Here is a 16,399-nt window from a genome sequence, read left to right as displayed (position 1 = left end):
AAACAATTAATAACATAATTCCCAAATATATTTCCGCCCCAATATATAACATAAACTTTCAAGATAGCTTTACCAATTTCTTGTTCGCCTAACATACAAAAGGTCCCAAGTTCGAGTCCAGTGGAGTCCCAAATATATATATACATATTATTAATCACATAATTCCTAACATATTTCTGCTCCAATATATAACATAAAAATAGCCCTTCAAGATAGCCTTATCAATTTCATGCTCGCTTAACATACAGAAGGTCCCAAGTTCAAGTCCAGTGGAGCCATAAAATAAAATATATATATACATATATATTTTTTACAATTTTTATATGTCACTTATTTATAGTAAGCATTTGTCACGAACATTTCTTTTTTAGTTTTATATTTATAAGAAAATTCCTTTTAGTTTGGTTTTAAAAATTAGAGTCATTTATTAAAAAGACCAAATAAGATTATCTTCTAGACATTGTGAGACATGTAGATCAATTTATATATTTTGTATCAATACTAATCCTTTTTGCAAGAAATTCAAACAAGACATAAAGGTATCCTTTTGATTTTTCCATTGCCTAGCACACATTAGGTCCTGGGTTCGAATCCAACCAGGAGATGAGATATACATATACACACATGTTAATATATGTCCAGTTTACTATGAGATATTTTATTTTTTTCCAGATATATTTGGTAATTGCGAATAGGGTTTTTTATATACTTTTTATTTAAGTGTTATCTGTGTGGTCACAATTGTTCAAACCAATTTATACAATGTATCAAAAGTTAAATGTTTTTGCAATTGCAACATTGTTAATAGAGTTGACCTTTTGTTTCAATTCCGGGTCACTGTGGGTTTAAATAGATCTCTATTGTTAACTATGATTATGCCTGATGAAACGGTCTGGAATAGACTGAGAAACGCGTTGCAAAATAAATACTGTTTGTTTTATACCACGACCCGGTATTTTTGCTTCTTTCCACGATCCACTTGTTTTTGAAACAGGACTTTTACCACGGAACCTTTCATACACTGACACTGTCGTTTTTGGAGAAAAGTCTCGGTGGCGTGAGTGCAGCAGGAGAACACCTATCAGCTTGCAGCTCACCTGGTTCGGCCATTGGCCCTGAAAAACGTGGGTGCTACTTTCTAGACGCCTATCTGGATTCCACAGGTCCTCTGGGTGAGACCTCCAGCGTACTGACTGCTGGAATTTGAATGTCAGCCTGCTTTATCGCACCTTATTCATTTAAGGTGCCACTTTCCTTGTGAGTAGTTTTTTGCACATCACTTTTATATTTGTTGTTTGAACGATTCACACTATGTTGGCGCCCCTTGTTTATCTTCCATTCTAGACACCCTGACCCATCGCACCGCGGGACACAAGAGGAGCACGCCAAACACCTGAACACATCACTGTTCACATATTAGGATTGGACACTTATTTTTTACATCACAGCAATTTTTGGGACATTGATAAGTACTTTTTTTATATATTTTACTAATCGCCACAAATATCATTGTTTATCTGTGATATCTGATTATTTCAATGTATCACTAATATTATACACAAATTGTCCTGAGCACTTGTTTTACACACAATTTATTTTCGTCATTATTATTTTTTACACATACCAAACACTGTGCTGTTTATAAAAAAATATTTTTTTTTTTTTTTTTTATTTATTTATGCATACGGGTACAAACCCAATCATAAAGTGGTAGGTCCCACTTTGATAACCTGTGCTCCAAGCGCATCCTCTTAAGTTTTTTCCTCCTCAGGAATTTCTTTCTATCTGTGGGTGACATTTCTGATTCAGGGAAGGCGTTACTTCAGTCTGACTCTGAAATGACAGCGTTTAAATTTAAGCTTGAACACCTCCGCTTGTTGCTCAGGGAGGTTTTAGCAACTCTGGATGACTGTGACCCCATTGTAGTCCCAGAGAAATTGTGTAAAATGGACAAATACTTTGCAGTGCCTGTTTACACTGACGTTTTTCCAGTCCCTAAGAGGTTTTCAGAGATTATAAGGAATGGGATAGACCAGGTGTACCGTTCTCTCCCCCTCCTGCTTTTAAAAAGATGTTTCCCATAGATGCCGCAACACGGGACTCGTGGCAGACGGTCACTAAGGTGGAGGGAGCAGTCTCTACCCTAGCTAAGCGTACAACTATCCCTGCCGAGGACAGTTGTGCTTTCCTAGATCCAATGGATAAAAAATTAGAGGGTTTCCTTAAGAAAATCTTTATTCAACAAGGTTTTATTCTCCAGCCTCTTGCATGCATTGCCCCAGTCACTGCTGCAGCGGCTTTCTGGTTCGAGTCTCTTGAGGAGGCTCTACAGGTGGAGACTCTGTTAGATGATATTCTAGACAGGATTAAAGCTCTTAAATTAGCTAATTCCTTTATTTCTGACGCCGTTTTTCATTTAACCAAGCTAACGGCTAAGAACTCAGGTTTTGCCATTCAGGCGCGTAGGGCGCTATGGCTTAAATCCTGGTCAGCTGACGTTACTTCAAAGTCTAAGCTTCTCAACATCCCCTTCAAAGGGCAGACCCTATTCGGGCCTGGACTGAAGGAGATCATTTCTGATATTACTGGAGGAAAAGGTCACGCCCTTCCTCAGGATAGGTCCATCAAATTAAGGACCAAACAGACTAATTTTCGTTCCTTTCGAAACTTCAAGAGTGGCGCAGCTTCAACTTCCTCTAATGCAAAACAAGAGGGAAATTTTGCCCAGTCCAAACCAGTCTGGAGACCTAACCAGGCTTGAAACAAGGGGAAGCAGGCCAAAAAAACCTGCTGCTGCCTCTAAGACAGCATGAAGGAGTAGCCCCCGATCCGGGACCGGATCTAGTTGGGGGCAGACTTTCTCTCTTCGCCCAGGCTTGGGCAAGAGACGCCCAGGATCCCTGGGCTTTGGAGATTGTTTCCCAAGGATATCTTCTGGACTTCAAAACTTCATCTCCAAAGGGGAGATTTCATCTCTCACAATTATCTGCAAACTAGATAAAGAGAGAGGCATTCTTACGTTGCGTTCAAGACCTACTGGTTATGGGAGTGATCCAGCCAGTTTCAAGGGAGGAACAGGGGCAGGGTTTCTATTCAAATCTGTTTATAGTTCCCAAAAAAAGAGGGAACTTTCAGACCAATCTTGGATCTCAAGATCCTAAACAAATTTCTCAGGGTCCCATCCTTCAAGATGGAGACTATTCCAACCATCCTACCTATGATCCAGGAGGGTCAATTTATGACTACCGTGGACTTAAAGGATGCTTATCTCCACATTCCGATACACAGAGATCATCATCAGTTCCTCAGGTTCACCTTCCTAGACAGGCATTACCAGTTTGTGGCTCTTCCCTTTGGGTTAGCCACGGCACCGAGAATCTTTACGAAGGTTCTAGGGTCCCTACTGGCGGCTCTAAGGCCACAAGGCATAGCGGTGGCTCCTTACCTAGACGACATTCTGATACAGGCGTTGACTTTTCAAATCGCCAAGTCTCATACGGACATTGTTCTGGCACGGGTGGAAGGTGAACGAAGAAAAGAGTTCTCTCTCCCCTCTCACAAGAGTTTCCTTCCTAGGAACTCTGATGGATTTAGTAGAAATGAATTTTTTTCTGACAGAGGTCAGGTTGTCAAAACTTCTAACTTCCTGCCGTGCTCTTCATTCCATTTCTCGACCATCAGTGGCTCAGTGTATGGAAGTAATCAGCCTAATGGTAGCGGCAATGGACATAGTTCCGTTTGCCCGCCTACATCTCCAGACCACTGCAACTTTGCATGCTCAATCAGTGGAATGGGGACTACACAGATTTGTCTCCTCGGATAAATCTGGATCAAGAGATCAGGGATTCTCTTCTCTGGTGGCTATCTCGGGTCCATCTGTCCAGGGGAATAAGTTTCCGCAGGCCATAATGTACTATAGAGACGACAGATGCCAGCCTTCTGGGCTGGGGCGCAGTCTAGAACTCCCTGAAGGCTCAGGGTTTGTGGACTCAGGAGGAAGCCCTCCTTCCGATAAACATTCTTGAACTAAGAGCGATATTCAATGCTCTTCAGGCTTGGCCTCGGCTAGCTGCGGTCAGGTTCATCAGATTTCAGTCAGAAAATATCACGACTGTAGCCTAAATCAACCATCAGGGGGGAACAAGGAGCCCCCTGGCAATGTTGGAGGTTTCAAAGATAATTCTATGGGCAGAGGTTCACTCTTGCCATCTCTCAGCTATCCATATCCCAGGAGTAGAGAACTGTTAGGCGGATTTTCTAAGTCGGCAGACTTTTCATCCGGGGGAATGGGAGCTCCATCTGGAGGTATTTGCCCAGCTGATTCAACTATGGGGCAAACCAGAACTGGATCCCATGGCATCTCGTCAGAACGCCAAGCTTCCTTGTTACGGGTCCAGGTCAAGAGATCCCCAGGCAGCGCTGATAGATGCTCTAGCAGCGCCCTGGTCCTTCAGCCTGGCTTATGTGTTTCCACCATTTCCTCTGCTCCCTCGTCTGATTGCCAAGATCAAGCAGGAGAGAGCTTCGGTGAATTTGATAGCTCCTGCGTGGCCATGCAGGACTTGGTATGCAGATCTGGTGGACATGTCATCCTTTCCACCATGGACTCTACCGCTGAGGCAGGACCTTCTACTTCAAGGTCCCTTCAAACATCCAAATCTAATTTCTCTGCGTCTGACTGCTTGGAGATTGAACGCTTGATTTTATCAAAGCGTGGTTTTTCCGAGTCGGTCATTGATACCTTAATTCAGGATCGAAAGCCTGTCACCAGGAAAATCTATCATAAGATATGGTGTAAATATCTTCATTGGTGTGAATCCAAGGGTTACTCATGGAGTAAGGTCAGGATTCCTAGGATATTATCCTTTCTCCAAGAAGGATTGGAGAAGGGATTGTCAGCTAGTTCCTTAAAGGGACAGATTTCTGCTCTGTCTATTCTTTTGCACAAACGTCTGGCTGAGGTTCCAGACGTTCAGGTGTTTTGTCAGGCTTTGGTTAGAATCAAGCCTGTGTTTAAACCTGTCGCTCCGCCATGGAGTTTAAATTTAGTTCTTAAGGTTCTTCAAGGGGTTCCGTTTGAATCTTTGCATTCCATAGATATTAAACTTTTATCTTGGAAAAGTTCTGTTTTTAGTAGCCATCTCCTCGGCTCGAAGAGTTTCGGAGTTATCTGCTTTACAGTGTGAGTCCCCTTATCTGATTTTCCATGGAGATAAGGTAGTTTTACGTACCAAACCTGGGTTTCTTCCTAAGGTGCTATCTAATAAGAATATCAATCAGGAGATTGTTGTTCCTTCATTATGTCCTAATCCTTCTTCAAAGAAGGAACATCTATTACACAATCTTGATGTGGTTCGTGCTTTAAAGTTTTATTTACAAGCCATGAAGGATTTTCATCAAACATCTGCATTGTTTGTTGTCTACTCTGGACAGAGGAGTGGCCAAAAGGCTTCGGCAACTTCTCTTTCTTTTTGGCTAAGAAGCTTAATCCGCTTAGCTTATGAGACTGCTGGCCAGCAGCCTCCTGAACGAATTACAGCTCATTCTACTAGAGCAGTAGCTTCCACATGGGCTTTTAAACATGAGGCCTCTGTTGAACAGATTTGTAAGGCGGCGACTTGGTCTTCGCTTCATACCTTTTCTAAATTCTACAAATTCGATACTTTTACTTCCTCTGAGGCTATTTTTGGGAGAAAGGTCTTACAGGCAGTGGTGCCTTCCATTTAAGTTCCTGCCTTGTCCCTCCCTTCATCCGTGTCCTAAAGCTTTGGTATTGGTATCCCACAAGTAATGGATGAACCCGTGGACTGGATACACCTTTACAAGAGAAAAAATGTATGCTTACCTGAAATTTATTTCTCTTGTGGTGTATCCAGTCCACGGCCTGCCCGGTCATTTTAAGGCAGGTGTTTTTTTTATTTTTAAATTACAGTCACCACTGCACCCTATAGTTTCTCCTTTTTTCTTGCTTGTCTTCAGTGGAATGACTGGGGGTGGCAGTTAGGAAGGAGCTATATAGACAACTCTGCTGTGGGTGTCCTCTTGCAACTTCCTGTTGGGAAGGAGAATATCCCCCACAAGTAATGGATGAACCCGTGGACTGGATACACCACAAGAGAAATAAATTTATCAGGTAAGCATAAATTTTGTTTTTCCTTCACTTCCTGATAACCGGAAGGTGAAGTTCTTCTGCTGTTTCTTCTATTACGCATCTCTAACTTTATATGCGTGTTTAGAGAGAGACTGACTTCTACAGCTGCTGCTTGTTCTGGATCTGACAGTGTGGGAATGGCTCCTGCTCAGAGGGTTCAACGGTCAGGTAGGCACCTCAGCAAAGTGGTGTAGAGGTGCCCTGCAGTGTTATTTAAGCCTTCTGACCTCTCTAGACTTAATATATAAATAAAAGGAAAAAAAATTACCGTTTAAAATTTAAAGGGACAGTAAAGTTTTTTGTATGCTTGAATTTTATTAAAAGATAAATTGTTTCATTGTGAGTCAGAATGGACCAAGAGACCTTACAAAGTGTCACTTGTTCTTTATGTTTTGATGCCAATGTGGAACCACTAATCCCTTTCTTTTCCACATGTATTGAGAGAACTTTAAACTATAGCGATAGACTTTTTTTCTGAGCCAACATTTTACAAAGAGGATGCTGCTCAGGAATCCAATGACAATGTTCAATTTATGCCGCAGCTTTCTCCTCAAGCGTCCCAAATTTTACCGCCCTCACATGCAGTGCCCTGTATCCCCTCTCTAGCTCCTGCTGGAGTTTCTTTACAAGACATCGCTTCTCTCATGTCTTCTGCAGTTTCAGGTGCGTTGTCTGCTTTTCCTATGTTACACGGAAAGCGTAAGAGGAAAATCAGACATTCAGTAAGCGAGGTTTCTGACGCAGTTGTTGCTATTTCGAATGTCCCCTCCCAGAAGCCTGAGGAGAATACTGTAGTAGCATCTGAAGGTGAAATTTCAGATTCTGACAGTGTAATTCCTCTTGCTGATACTGAAGTGGTATCTTTCAGGTTTAAGCTCGAACACCTCCGTCTGTTAAGGAAGTTTTGGCTACATTGGACGACAGTGACTCCACGGTCGTTGTTAATCCTAAGAAATCCAGTAAGCTAAACAAATATTTTGAGGTACCTTCCTCAATAGAGGTTTTTCCGTTACCAGACCGAGCTTCTGAGATCATTGCTAAGGAGTGGGAGAGTCCGGGTATCCCTTCTTCTACATCTCCTATATTTAAAAAGATGTTTCCCATAGCCGACTCTGTCAAGGAAGCTTGGCAAACTGTCCCCAAGGTGGAAGGAGCTAGTGCGGCGGCATTTTGGTTTGATGCGTTGTCTGATGCTATTAGGACAGACACTCCCCTTGATGAGATTCAGGATAGGATAAAAGCCCTTAAGTTGGCTAATTCCTTTATTACTGATGCTTCCCTACAGGTTATCAAGTTGGGAGCAAAGATTTCAGGCTTTGCCGTCTTAGCTCGCAGAGCCTTATGGTTAAAACCTTGGTCTGCGGATGTGTCATCTAAGTCTAAACTTCTAGTGATTCCTTACAAGGTGAAGACCTTGTTTGGACCCGGCTTGACTGAAATAATCTCTGATATCATGGGAGGAAAGGGTCATCTCCCTCAGGATTAGAGAAACAAGCAAAAGGGACCTCAGAGTAATTTCAGACAGTAAATACTATACGTTATAAAGGAGCAGTGAGAATATGTGCGACTGAGTAAAATGAAAGTAGAATTGTGTGAACATGTTAGGATTGTTCAAGAAATGATTATAGCAAAATCTAAAATATACTTTATTATCATAGGTAATTTATACATCATATGATTCTGGCATTGGCTCCTGTAATGATTTTGTCACCTGATTTTTAAAGACAACATCAGATGGTGAGTATACACAATGTATGGATAGAGACGGGAGGGGGGAGATTTTGCCCAATGATCCATCATATGGCATACAATTAGTTTACATGTATTTAGTTTAGACATTGATTTTAGATATTCTGAAAGGGATGAATGCCACAGATAGTAGATAAAGGGATACTCTGAAGCACATTAGAATTGAAAAAGTCATACATCAGAGGTTAAGTTTGGACAATGTACTGTATGTGACTCTGCTTCACAATGTATTGTTATAACACAAGAGGCTACATACGCTTAGTAAGCTATTGCTATAAACATTAGGAAATAGCGTTAGGGGAGGGATGCAGAACTATGTACCATTTTATTAGAGATTTGATTTACACTTTATTTTCCATTAGGGAGATTGACTTAATCTACAGACTGAAAGTGAAGAATACCTATGTGTTCATGTATGTGGCATTGTCTTTCAACTGTGCTGACTTCGAAAACCATACAAAGACAAGTTCACATGGTGAGTGTATACAATGTATGAACCGAGATGGGGGGGGGGGGGGGGTTGCCCAATGATCCATCATATGGCATACAATTAGTTTACATGTATTTAGTTTAGACATTATTAGATTTTAGATATTCTGAAAGGGATAAATGCCACAAATAGCAGATAAAGGGATACTCTGAAGCACATTAGAATTGACAAAGTCAGACATCAGAGGTTAAAGGGACATAAAACCCAAATTTTTTCTTTCAGAATTTAGATAGAGCACATAATTTTAAACAACTTTCCAATTTACTTCTGTTATCAAATTTGCTTAGTTTTCTTTTTATCCTTTGTTGAAAAGCAAGGATATAAATTCAGAAGTGTGCATGTGTCTGCAGCACTATGTCAGCAATTTTGCAACAATGTTATACATTAGCATGAGCACTAGGTGGCAGCACTATTTCCTGTCATGTAGTGCTTCAGGCATGTGCACGCTACCTACGTATCACTTCAGCAAAGAATAACATGAGAAGGAAGCAAATTTGATAATTGAAGTAAATTTGAAACATTTTTAAATTTGCATTCTCTATCTGAATAATGAAAGATATATTTTGGGTTTAATGTCCCTTTAAGTATGGACAATATATGAGACTCTCCTTCACAATGTATTGTTAGAACACAAGAGGCTACATACGCTTAGTAAGCTATTGCTATAAACATTTTAGGAAATAGGTAGTGTTACGGGAGGGATGCAGAACTATGTACTATTTTATTAGAGATTTGATTTACACTTTATTTTCCATTAGTGAGATTAACTTCATCTACAGACTGAAAGTGAAGAATACCAATGTGATCATGTCTGTGGCATTGTCTTTCAACTGTGCTGACTTTGATACAAAAACACGTTCACATGGTAAGTGGACACAATTGTCTGGAACAAGACATACATCCTATAGGAAACACTTATGTTTCCGGATTTCTTTTAGATGGTATTTCACAATCCTCTATTTGGAAAGTGATGAATATGACACATAATTAAGATAAACTGATATTTTGAATAGAATCAACTTTTAAAGATCATACACCCAGGTTAGTTTGTACAATGCATGCTATTGGTAAGAATCATAGGAGGAATAGTGTGAACCTAGTTCATAATATGTTGAATGTATCTGACAATTTTCACCACATCCTATTTTTGAAGACATTTATTTAATATACATTCCCCCTACTTTGTGCTAGAGAGGACTCAGATTGTGATCAATCATACAGATGAAGGGATATATTTTATAATTGACATTTAGGTATATTAGTTTTTGAAGGAACATGAAATATTACATTCATGAAAGTTTTTGAAGGAACATGAAATATTACATCCCTCGGACAATTGAATAATTAGGATTTTTTTTTAACAAAATAGGATATTAGGCATTATTTTGTCAAATTTTAAATGTTAATATGCAAGTCAACTCTTGATTAGACAGTTTAATGCGATTCATTTAAAATGATGTGTGTGTATATGTGTATGTATATATATATATATATATATATATATATATATATATATATATATATATATATATATATTTATTTTAGATATGCAGTCTGAACCTGGCTTTAATATCAAAACAAACAATACATGTTAGAGCATAGACAGAAGATGACTTTACAATTATTATACTTACAGAATATTTTTTTAGTCATGTGTTTATGAAATAACAATTGATTTCAGATTCTAATATTTTTCTTTTTTTTTTCTTACAGATTTTCATTTTTGCTGAATTCCCAAAAGAATTTTGATTTATTGTTAGAATCTAATTTTTTTTTATAAATATCTTTACATACTATATAATCTTATTTATTTAAAAAAAAATATATATATATTTTTTTCATTCTTTATCCAAGTAAGATAATAACAAATACATCCTTCTAATATTAGGACATGCAAAGAAAAGATTAGTCCCATGATTGGTTGTTAAAGTATCTATTTTACAAGCACATGCCTTATATTAAATATAATACAGTTGCACATTTTTTTTTTTTTTAAATATTAACACAGCTCAAGCAGATAATGAGTGTTAAAGTCTTGTATCATTACAAAAGTTAAAGGTGGAGTTAGATACAACCATCTAATTTTTGGATGTGTGATTTAGAGATGTACAAATCATAAAATGTTAATGAAGAGGCTATGCAGTATAAAGTCTACATAACAACTTTTTGGTTATGTCACTTAAGAAATGTGTAGGGTGAACTTGTTAGATTAAAGTGACCGTGTAGTTTAATTTTATATCCACATTCTAATATCTATAATTTTCTTTTAAAAGTTTAACATATTCTTAAAAGAAATATAGCTTGTTATTATGGTATCATTATTTGCAAGGTAACCTAGGTAGATTAAATTATCTTTAAAGAAAACATGATAGCTAAATTTATTTTAACATTTAGACAGAGATAGTTATTGTATGCCATATTGATGACTTTTTACTCTAGTGGAGTGATTTGAAGGGACAGTTAACTCAGATATTTCAAAATATAATTTCTCACAATTATCCTATTTACCTGCTAGAGTGTAAACAATTGTTTACACGTATTTCCGTTACCCTTAATTTTGAATTTAAAATAGTTTATTTTTCCTATGGTATCTCCACCTAATCATGTTTTTGGCCTTAAGGCAAAGCTGTGTAAACACAGTCATTATAAGATATTACACTCCCAGTGGGGCATACAATATATAAGGTAATACAATGTACATTTTATTTGGTTTATTGGTTTGCAGATATAAGAAGTATGTATATGTAAACAATGTGATAAAGTTAGGAGATCAGGTTTGATCTACAAGCTAAAAACATTTTATTTTGTTGTGACTTCAAAATAATAATTCATATACAAACAGGAACAATTTAATTTCATACATTATATACTCTGCTGCTGATTAAATAATAAAGAATTGTAAACACATTAAGTGAACCAAATATTATAGTATACTGTCCCTTTAAGAGTCTGCACTGAATCATTAAAAAGCTCCATCAAAGGAGGGAGATAAGTGGACAGGATTTATATTTTACACCGAGGTGTAAAATATAGATAAGATGCGCCTATGGATAGTATAGGAAAAATATAAAATATATAACAATAAATAACGTAATATAAAAACCAAAATGGGGATAGATAATTTTGTGCAAAATGTCAATCCGCATTAGCAAAAGAAAAATATATTATATGCTTTCTGTGTACAAAAAGTGAATCCCTGGGGAAAAAAAAAGCTAATAAGACAAAAAACATAAGTAACGCTTAGAAATAAAAAATGAAAAAATCGTGGTCTATGAGTAACTGTATGTTACAAACAGTGATTAAAAAACATAAGTGTCCTTTCTGTGAAAAACACAAAACATGACCGTTAAGTTCTGAAGTCTGGAATATAAACCAAAAAGTGTTCAAAAGAAGAAACAAATGTTTGTGGTTTCAGGTGAATCTACAAATGGATACAGGAGTTCGGTGTTTTGAGGCCGCTTCTCTTGGTGCTGGAGGTGAATCAGGTATCTATAAGGTAGAAGAGAAAAGAGAGCGCCTCATAGTGTAGATATCACTGTGCAATTGAATAGAGAAGTGTAGTGCAATCCAGTGGAAAGGTACTCACAAGTGAGGTGGCACTTTTCGCTGAAAAAGTGCAAGCAGGCAGGCTGAGATTTGCAGCAGTCAGTACGCTGACCAAAAAGGTGCAGTGGAATCTGGTTGGGCGTCTCACTGTCGGGATATCGTCAGACAGGACCCTGGTGGTGTTAGGAGTCTCTCTTTGTCCCGGTGTGAAACAATCTGTTTAAGGGGGACTGATAAAAGCTGACTGGAAAATGTCAGTAACGTCTCACAGGTTATAGAAAAATGGCAAGAATTGGAAGTAATCCAAACTTAGCAATTTAAAACAAGTTTAATAGAGCGTTTCTCGGCCGCTAGCTCCTGGCCGTTTCATCAGATAAAGTAGACAGTTTACATACAAGGTCCTCACACAGGTCAAATGTATATTCATATAACAGGATTGTTTATGACAAAATGTGTAATGGTTATTAAAGTAAATTAAACTTGTGCGCGATCGAAAAATTTGGTTCGCTTCGGGCCATTAAAAAATTCGGTTTGAGACATTCGTAATAATTAGGTATGTGTTGGTAATTCGGTTTCGGTATTTATTCGTGTCGTTCCGAATTTTGAAATTCAGATGCATTCGAAACCGTTACCGAATTATTATTTCTAGTTAATGTTCCAGCGATTGCCGAAGCAAAATTATGTTAAACCGCCGCCGCCACCCATACCTCCACGAAATAAAGCTATTAACCCCTAAATCTCCGTCCCACGAAATAAAGCTATTAACCCCTAAATCTCCGTCACCCCACATCACTAACACTACCTAAACCTATTAACCCTAAACCGCACCACCCCACATCGCCAACACTAACTAAACCTTTTAACCCCTAAACCGCCATTCCGAAACATTGCAGATTCGAAACTAAACCTATTGACCCCTAAACCGCACCCCTCCACATTGCTGACACAAACTAAACCTATTAACACCTAAACCGCACCCCCCCCACATCACCAATACTAACTAAACCTTTTAACCCCTAAAATGCCGTCCCGAAACACCGCCGATACGAACTAAACCTATTCTCCCCTAAACTGCAGCCCCCACATCGCAGACACAAACTAAACCTATTCTCCCCTAAACCGCCCCCCCACATTGCCAACACGAACTAAACCTATAAACCCCTAAACCGCACCCCTGCATATCGCCAACACTAACTAAACCTATTAACCCCTAAACCACACCCCCCCCCACATTGCCGACACAAATTAAACCTATTAACCCCTAAACCGCACTCCCCGTATCGCTGACACAAACTAAACCTATTAACCCCTAAACCGCCCCCCCCACATCGCCGACACAAACTAAACCTATAAACCCCTAAACCGCAACCCTGCACATCGCCAACACTAACTAAACCTATTAACCCCTAAACCGCACCCCCCCACACATTGCCGACAAAAATTAAACCTATTAACCCCTAAACCACACTCCCCCGTATCGCCGACACAAACAAACCTATTAACCCCTAAACTGCACCCCCACATCGCTAACACTAACAACCTATTAACCCCTAAACCGCCGTTCCAAAACATCCCCAACACTAACTAGATATTAACCCCTAAACCGCCATTCACAAACATCGCCAATATTAACTAAACCTATTAATTCCTAAACCAACAGCCCCCAGATCGCAACAACCTAAATTAAACTATATTTACCCCTAAACCTAACACCCCCAAACTTTAACATAATTAAAATATAGCTAAATTAAAGTTACAATTATTAACTAAATAATACCTGTTTAAATCTAAATACAAAGGACCAAAAAAAATCTTCCACTTGGAAGGGAAACAGGGCAGCACTCTAACTTCACCAAACGTGATATGACTCTGCAGCAAAACAACAAGGAAAGAGGTGCCGTATGTGTGAATCAGTTAGACAAGCTGGTAATAGACTAACTGGAGACACATGGTTCTCACATGGTACAAAGGCACTCGCTTGTGCCAATAGGATGCAGTATATTGGTAGAACATGTAAAAAGATTAGGGTCAGATGGAGTGAGCATCTTAGAATTGTGAAATCAAGGTCTCTGAAACATAGCATCTCTAGACACATTTGTCACAAACACAATCCGGGTACCTGTAATCTAAAAATTACTCCTCTGGAAAGTATTCCCCCCCCCAGCAGTCAATTCAATAGGTTCACTAGGCTTATACAAAGAGAGACCTACTGGATTTATAAACTCCACACTTTGTTTCCTTTAGGTCTCAACAAAGTAATAGATTCAGCTAGTTTTGTCTAAATTGTAATATGTACAGCACACCATTAGGTTTCTCATGTGTATGATTATTAATATTTACCTGTATACCTGGTTTCTATTATATATATATATATATATATATATTCTCACATATCCAAATTCACCTTTTATTATTATATATATTTAGCAGCTATTGTCTGCATTTGTATGATCCACACACATATATATATATATATATACATATATATATAAAAATTAGTATCTATTATTATTAGCATATATGAGGTTCCCTATTTAAATCCCTAATATAGCATCACATTTGTAGGTTTTTCTTCTTCATACATTAGATTATGCACCTATTTTTGGTTCTAAATTATAGGATCTGGTATTCTTGTATACACAATACCTTTGTTTGGTATATTAGTCAATAATTCTGTCACACACTACTTATATTTTCTAATAGTATGCGCACACTCCCTCACTGACATTAGCACGATCGGGTTGATTGACACCCCCTTGCTGGCGGCCTCTTGTGAGCTGCTGGTGCAATGCTGAATACGGAGAGCGTATTGCTCTCCGCATTCAGCGAGGTCTTGCGGACCTGATCCGCACTGTCGGATCAGGTCCGCAAGACTTAACAAATAGGCCCCATTGTGTTTAGTGTATACTCTACTAGCCTACGCTACCAAGGACGGTTTGATTGCCCTTCTACCATCATATGCTGCAGATCTTGTGTTCCAATCTCCCTTTGCTCCTGGGGTCCGAGTTCATCAGAGCTTCACATTTGATTTGGTGGCCCTATACCGGGGGATCTCAAGATTTGCTGGAGTTCAGCTAGCTGGTTTGCTGCTTAAAAAACAGCTGGTTCCTATTGGCAGAAGAGAGTGCCTTTGTACCATGTGAGTTCCCTGTGTCTCCAGTTAGTCTATTACCGGCTTGTCTAACTGATTCACACATACGGCGCCTCTTTCCTTCTTGTCGTTTCACTACTCGAGGTAGAAGTGGCAACGGTGGAAATATGTAGACTAGATTGAACTCCCAAGGCATCTATCAGCTCTGCCTGGGGATCCCTGTACCGCGACCCGTACCTGGGTAGCTTGAAGTCAAGTCTGGACGCCATGAGATCTATCTTCGGCGTTCCCATCTGTTGCAGATCTCGGCAAACACCTCGTAATGGAGAGACCATTCCCCCGAAAAAAAACATTTTCTGCTGAGTAAATCCGCTTCCCAGTTGTCCACACCCGGAATGTGGATCGCTGAAAGCGAACAGTTGTGGGTCTGCACCCATTCTAGAATCCGAGAAACTTCCCTCATGGCTAGGGAGCTTCTCGTTCCCCCTTGATGGTTGATGTAAGCCACCGAGGTAATGTTGTCCAATTGGAATCTAATGAATCGTGACGACCCCAGGAGAGGCCAAGCCCTCAGAGCGTTGAAGATCGCTAGAAGTTCCAGAATATTGATCAGGAGAAGCGACTCCTCTCGAGTCCACCTGACCTGTGCCTTCCTGGCACCCCAAACAGCTCCCCATCCTGACAGACTTGCATCTGTAGTCACAATCTCCCAGGGTGGTCTCAAGGAGGATGTCACCTCGGCCAGTTGGCCTGGGCAGATCCACCAAGAGAGGGATTCCCTTGTTTGGTTGTCCAGGGAGATCTGTTGGGATGGATCTGAGTCATCGCCATTCCATTGTCTCAACATGCACAACTGAAGAGGTCTGAGATGGAACCTGGTGAATGGAATGACATCTATGCTAGATATCATGAGCCCAATCACCTCCATACACCGGGCTACAGATGGCCTGAAGGAGATCTGAAGGGCAAGACAGCTGGATGCAATCTTGCAATGTCTCTGATCTGTAAGGAATATATCTTCCTGGATATGGAATCTATAATCGTGCCCAGAAATTCCACTCTGTTGCTGGGAACCAGGGAACTCTTTCCCTAGTTTATCTTCCATCCATAGGATCGAAGGAGAAGAAGAGACCTCAAATGGTGCTCCACTAGACTGCATGACAAAGCCTGGACCAGGATGTCGTCCAGATAAGGTGCCACTGCAATACTTCTGGCTCTCGTTACAGCGACCAGCGCTCTCAGAACCTTTGTAAAGACTCTTTCGGCAGTCGCCAGACCAAACGGTAGGGCCACAAACTGGAAGTGTTAGTCTAGAAACACAAATCTTAGGAATCTGAAGTGATCCTTGTGGATTGGCACGTGAAGGTAAGCA

At 39.6% G+C, this 16,399-nt stretch overlaps 1 protein-coding gene across 1 annotated transcript; it reads left to right on the top strand.

The window, feature by feature from the left end:
* Nucleotides 1-1,701: 1,701 nt before the first annotated feature.
* On the top strand, nucleotides 1,702-11,311 carry LOC128662944 (uncharacterized). Its single transcript, XM_053717003.1, has 4 exons — nucleotides 1,702-7,888; nucleotides 8,263-8,375; nucleotides 9,149-9,255; nucleotides 10,104-11,311. Exon 1 carries the CDS (start codon nucleotides 4,185-4,187, stop codon nucleotides 5,184-5,186), a length of 1,002 nt encoding a protein of 333 aa, XP_053572978.1. The 5' UTR covers nucleotides 1,702-4,184; the 3' UTR covers nucleotides 5,187-7,888; nucleotides 8,263-8,375; nucleotides 9,149-9,255; nucleotides 10,104-11,311.
* Nucleotides 11,312-16,399: the final 5,088 nt, after the last annotated feature.

This window comes from Bombina bombina, chromosome 6 (genome assembly GCF_027579735.1).
Source record: "Bombina bombina isolate aBomBom1 chromosome 6, aBomBom1.pri, whole genome shotgun sequence".
Classification (NCBI taxonomy): Eukaryota; Metazoa; Chordata; class Amphibia; order Anura; family Bombinatoridae; genus Bombina; species Bombina bombina.
Note: the sequence above shows the minus strand (reverse complement) of the source record. Positions and strands in the feature narration are given on the sequence as shown.